This window comes from Cajanus cajan, chromosome 1, assembly GCF_000230855.2.
Source record: "Cajanus cajan strain Asha chromosome 1, NIPB_CcT2T_4, whole genome shotgun sequence".
In the NCBI taxonomy this organism is placed as follows: domain Eukaryota; kingdom Viridiplantae; phylum Streptophyta; class Magnoliopsida; order Fabales; family Fabaceae; genus Cajanus; species Cajanus cajan.
The window spans coordinates 78,317,142-78,323,500 of NC_138517.1; the positions used below are offsets into that span (position 1 = coordinate 78,317,142).

The window sequence follows — 6,359 nt, forward strand, 5'->3', positions numbered from 1 at the left end:
AAGTTTTATATGTAGGTAATATCTTCGTGGATAATATGTTTTAGCGAATTTTCAAATTCGCAAGAAATTTTCCTGCGAAATTTCTTGCGAAAAAATTCGCAACAAAGGTTTCCTGCGAATTTTTTTGCAAGAAATTTTGCAGAAATATTTTTTACGAAAAAAATTAAAGAAATTACTACAAATTCTATCAATAATTTTTTAACTTTCAAATGTTCACAATGAATTCATCTGAAATATTTATTTCCAAACCTCCAATATGTGATATATAATCTTTTAAACTCTAAGATTGTAGATTATAGGCCTAACACTCAACCATACAAATCAACTTGTAAGGTGAGTGTTGTCCCAACTTATATACTATTTAATTGTTTTATCGATGTGGGACTTGAAGTTTTTTTAAAATATTAAACTTATAAATTTAAATATTTTTTGATTTTTCCTGCGATTTAAAATTGGCAGGAAAATCCGTAGGAAAAGTTACCTACAAAATTTTTCTACCATTTAGTAAACATTACTTGCGAATTTATTTTTGCAAGAAAATCTGCAAGAAACAAAATAAAATTCTTATAATATTTTTTACAAATTTTTACCATGAATTTTTTTTTTATGATCATTAAAATTGTAGCGAAATTTGCAAAAATTTATTGTAGATTATTTTTCATAAAAGAATTTGTAAAAAATATCTATAAATTATTTTTCGCAAATAAATTCGTAAAAAAAAATTGTGAAATTATTATTGCAAGAAAATCGTAAAAAAATTCTACGAATATTTTTTTAGAAAAATTCGCAAGAAAATGACATTTTTCTAATAGTGTAAAGGAATTAAGATTATGATAATTATTATATTGAGTTTTGCACACGCTAATTACAATATTTCATTTGTTCAATATCATCCACAAGACTATAAAACCTTTTAAAGGGAATTCAAATCTAGCTTTAAATATGATTTTTCTCCAACAATCTCATTTACATATACATGTCTTGATAATTGTAGTAAAAGTAATATGTTTTTTTGGTGTACACATTCTATTGACCATTTTATCCTTAACTTCCAAAACACTATTTTCTCTCCCATACTTTTTTATTTAGATCTTTTTCACTCCTTCATATATTTATTTTTCAAATATCTCACACCTTTTAAATAACTACTCAAAATCGATCACACTATTAAATTTTTCATTACTCGCACATATTTAACATTAACTATTTTTATTGTATATTTTATTTTTATATTTTACATATGTACCCTCTGGATCTCCAATTTGTCGAGCTAACCGATTAATGGCTCTACACGTCACCAACACTCGAGCCAAGAGGGCTATGTACCCTCCGGATCTCCAATTTACCGAGCTGATTGATCAATGTCTCTATGCGTCACTAACACTCGAGCCAAGAGGGTTGTGTACCCTCTGAATCTCCAATTTGCCGAGCTAACTGATCAATGTCTCTACGCGTCACTAACACTCGAGCCAAGAGGGTTGTGTACCCTCTGGATCTCTAATTTGCTGAGTTAACCGATCAATGTCTCTATGCGTCGCCAACGCTCGAGCCAAGAAAGTTGTGTACCCTCCAGATCTCCAATTTGACGAGCTGACCGATCAATGACTCTACGCGTCACTAATGCTCGAGCCAAGAGGGTTGTGTACCCTCCGGATCTCCAATTTATCGAGCTAACCAATCAATGTCTCTTTGCCTCATTAACGCGTAAGCCAAGAAGGTTGTGTACCCTCCTGGTCTCCAATTTGCCTAGCAGGCCAAATAGTACATACCTTCCTAGTTTCCATCCGACCAAACAACCCAAACTTTAGGATAGTCATACTCATAGGTGTATTGATGAGTGAGTTCCGGTAAAACTAATCAAGGTTGTGATTTCTGTGATTCTTGCGTAAATTTGATTACGATCATAAATGAGGTTCATAAACTCATTATAGAGAGGGATCTGTGAGCATTTAAAGGGATGAGGATCAAAGATCTGTAGCACGTATATGAAACCCATATAAATAAGGAGAAAGGGGACTGGTGAAAATCAGGTTCTTTTCATTCTTGAATATTCTAGGTCAGGACGACGGCTAAGTTCTCTTAAGGTTCACATCACTAAGGGTTTTCCGGCTGCTATCCCCTTACTGGAACAACATAAAATTCACAAAGGCATGAAATACCATTTTATGATAGTTTATATAACGATAATTGCTAAGATATAAAAATTATTGTAAAAGTGCATTAAATATAAATTATTCTTTTTTTCCTTTTAAAACTAGTTATATAATTGGTCTTAAAAATATAATTGGTTATTAAAATTTAAAACTGGTTATTATATAAATCATAATTGATTATTAAAATTTGGTTATGTTTAGGTTATAATAACTACTTGTAGATATGATTATAAAATGGTTATGGTTAGGTTATTTAAATATCCTAACCATGAGCATCCCTAGTTGATAACCAATTTATCTTATTACTTTGTCTGGTTGATGTCACTCACGGGTAATATGAGAAATAAGGGGATATACAAACCCCCATATATAACACCCATGTGTGCACTCCACACGTATCTAGGCTATCAACTCCTTAGAGTATTGTTACCAATTTATCTTAAAACAATTTAATAAACATTATATACTTTTAATCAAATAAATATTATTATTTATAAATGACGACAAAAAAGGCTTACATGTTTTCGCTTTATCAGGTCAAGTTGTTTTCAAAATATTTTAGGTCATCTCATATATTTATTCCAAGACCAGTGCTAGACCACCTAAAATAAAAATGTAAATTGTTAAATTCCAATCCAATTTAATATAGCTTAACTTATAAAATTTAATATAATTTGACTATTACCTTAAACTCACTAGACATCCAAGAGGAATGAGTGGTCAAATTGGTGGAATTAACCTTTTGAAAACGTTCTCATGCCCATAATTGCATAAGAATGACCAATCCACCAATTGTCGAGGTAATATAATTGTTCGATGAGCATAACTGTTGATAAAGACATCATAATGCCACAATACCCCATGCATAATTCTTTATTGCATCAAAATTACATAAGGAAAGTAATCTCCTCAAACTTATCAAACTGTCAATAAATATCACACCTCCAATATATCACAATATTCATGGTCTTGCAAAACGTTGCAAATATATCACAATAAAATGTACATGTCTCTTGTCTCCATCTCTCTACCATGTCTTATATAAGACCAAAACTAACTCTAATAAAATTAAGTTTGAAAATTCAACCAAACCCACCATCATCTAAAAATGGAGCCATTTGATGTGGAATTCTCTATTGAGAAACATGTTTAGACCGTAAAACAATTTAACATTATATTAATTAGTTTCTCATTAGAGATAGCAGAACTATTATTTTTATAAAAAAAATCAAATTCTCAATTGTTAGCATATATTAACTTATTGAACTCTGACTCCACTTTTTCTAAACTCTTTAAAAAGAAAAGTTATGGGACAAAAGGTAACGTCACGTTGATCAACAAAACTCTCATTATCAGTATATTATCAGTCTTTCGGGTAGATAATGAGAGTGTGAAACCAAGATTTACACTGGATTCGTATTTGTGCCTCTTCCTTGATTGATGTACATTTCGGGCTCAAGAGCCAGTGTCCACATGGATGCTACTGGTACGAACCATCCAGAGCCAGCAGACTTGAGAAAAATCAACCATTTACCTCATCAACATACAAATACAAATGTGTAAAAGCCAGTAGTTTTGTTAAGATTCATTATAGGAGTTTTCAGATAATAACACGTCAAAAGAGATTGCTTTACCAAATTTTGAAATGATTATAATATCATATTGTTTCTTAAAGAATAAAATAACAGTTGAATCTGAATTCAAAAATCACATGGTGGAAAGACCTAGATTCAGAAACATATTCACTGGTGATATAACCAAAGCAAGCTCTAGGTTTGAGGGTTTTTTTTTGACAAGCCAAGATAAATTTATTAAAAACAGCAAAAGAAAGCCAAATATAGGCATAAAGAATGCCATGATTCAGCATACCTGATACAAATACTGCCACAGAGAAGAAAAAATAGACGCAGACAACAACACCTACTAGAAACAAATCAATAACACATAGTGAAAATCTAACAGGAAAGCCTCGGCTGCAAACCATGAGACAACAAAATCCCAGCGAAAGGTGGCTAGGAAGAAATTATTATATGGTCCAGAACCAAAGGGTTCAATGTGACCTTTTATTTATTTATTTGAAAAATTAAAAGTGTTGTTATTTGGCACGAAGAGATTGATTATGATCCTGGACCGTGCAACAATTTCTGAGAGAAGGTGGTATGATCAGGTGTCGAACAACTCAGGAAGAAGCTGTTTGCATAGGCCCATGTAGGCAAAATAAACAAGGCGATCTTTGGCACCAGTACGATGGCAATCGGTGTGCTTGCAGAAGTATCTGAGTTGTTTAATGGTGCAACAACCCAACTTTTGAGCAAGGAACAAGAACAGCCAATTGATGGACTTTTTCTTGGTGTCAGCAAGGAGTGGCGCCACACTATTTTCTCTTCCGCAATGTTCACATGTTGGCAACTTGGGGTCCACCCATTCCCTAGGGGCTCTATCATGCATGCTTCCTTTCTTCTCCTCAATGAATTTCAACACTTCATCCAATTTGTTCTCAAGATCAAGTTGCATCTCAAACCTTTCACCACACCTCTTGCACTGAACACTCCCCGTTATGGTAGTAATCTTGTTTTGCAAGAGGTACCTTCTGTTCCGGATCGTGGCTCGCCTTACCGTGGCCCAAGGAAAGGGTTGTGGTATGGTTTCATGCTTTGCATGGCTGCGTGCACGACGAGAACGACCATTTCCATTTCCATTTCCATTTCCATTTCCATTTCCATTTGCATGCACGTTACCTGCAGGAGGTGAGAGACTCAGAAAATCTTGTGTGTTTTGCATTCCTTCTCTGATGAGGCTCTCCAAAAATTATTTCACTTTGAGAAGTGAGGAAAAGAAGATATGTCATTGATTCATATATATAGAAAGATATATGAGAGATATGGTTATAAGCTGTTATGGATCGGTATATGTATATCCGAACAACACTCTCAACAGCAATATCTTAAAACCCTGAGTTTCTGGTCTCTAACTAACTCTTGTTTTACCTTTTTTTTCTCTATATTCGCTGCATGTAACTATGCTGCTCTTAGTCTTCTCTTACTTCCTACGGTATTTAATCTTTTTTCTTTTAAAATAATAATGGACAGAAGCCAAGATCAATTCTAAGCCTTTTTTTTTCTTCTCAAATGAATATTAAAAAATACAAAAAAAAAGTAATCAAATTAACATAAAGAAAAGTATTTTTGTTTTATTGGATAATAATAATAATAAAAATTAAGATGAGTGTGACTTATAAACAGTTCCTCTTTTGGCCAAACCTGCCATGTAGCACATTCAAGCATCTATTGTCGAAATGTTTGCAGCGAATAAATGGAACTGAGAAATTACTAACTCTTGAGATAAACTTTTTCGGTATATCTCAACAAGACTCGCGCGAATATCTCAAAACCCATAGTCCCTTAGTTTGTGAAGTGTCGTAACTCGATTCATCTCTGAGCACGAAACTTTCGGGACCTCAAACGCCGAGTTTTTACTTATTTTCTCTCCGTTCCTTGCATGTAACTCGGCCCTTATTTTTTTTTTTTTATTTAGTTCTTTTAAAATAATTTTAACATTTTACGTGCAATAGATAGAACCCAACTCTATGTTAGTCAAGTTTTTTTTTTTCTTTCCAAATTAATATTAAATAATCAAATTACACCAACAGAGCAGCGTGACAAACAGGTATAAGGTGTCAACAATGGGCTTTTTTTTTGCCAGTTTAAAACTTTAAATAAAATAAAAAAATTAAAATTAAAAGAACAAATTATTTAAATAATAAGTTATCAAAAATACATATTTTTTTGTCAGCAAGAATACAAATAAAACATGATGGCCCAAGCCGTTTTTGATGCAAACAAAAAAATGTTGAAGCCCAAGGCGTTTTGTGGTGTCTTTTAATGCACAAAAAATGTCTGAAATTCTAGACGGTTTTTCTGTATTTAAAATTTAAAAATATAATAGAAATGGTAGGCGTTTTATTTGTTTTGAAAAAAGAACACAAAAATAAGCCACGCAGTGTTGTGGAATCCGGGGGTCAGGTTTGCACGAACAGCACTAGGCCGAGAGTCGGGTTTATTTATTATACCTAGAGTTTTTGTTCTATTTTTTCTCTTTTGCTGGATATTCTATTCAATATTACGAAGGGTGTCCAAAAACCATTTTTAATTATTAAAATTAAGACTTTTTAATATGCTACACGGACACGAGATGAGATTGGAGTGT

General features: G+C 32.7%; 1 protein-coding gene across 1 annotated transcript; it reads right to left on the reverse strand.

Moving 5' to 3' along the window:
• Window positions 1-4,316: 4,316 nt before the first annotated feature.
• On the reverse strand, window positions 4,317-4,934 carry LOC109803802 (uncharacterized). The gene has a single exon (XM_020365477.1). The coding sequence runs from the start codon at window positions 4,932-4,934 to the stop codon at window positions 4,317-4,319; it is 618 nt and encodes a 205-aa protein (XP_020221066.1).
• Between the last annotated feature and the right edge of the window lie 1,425 nt (window positions 4,935-6,359).

Bases quoted from the DNA above. Each gene is read 5' to 3' on its own strand.
- LOC109803802 (XM_020365477.1), bottom strand. From the start codon at position 4,934: ATGCAAAACACACAAGATTTTCTGAGTCTCTCACCTCCTGCAGGTAAC.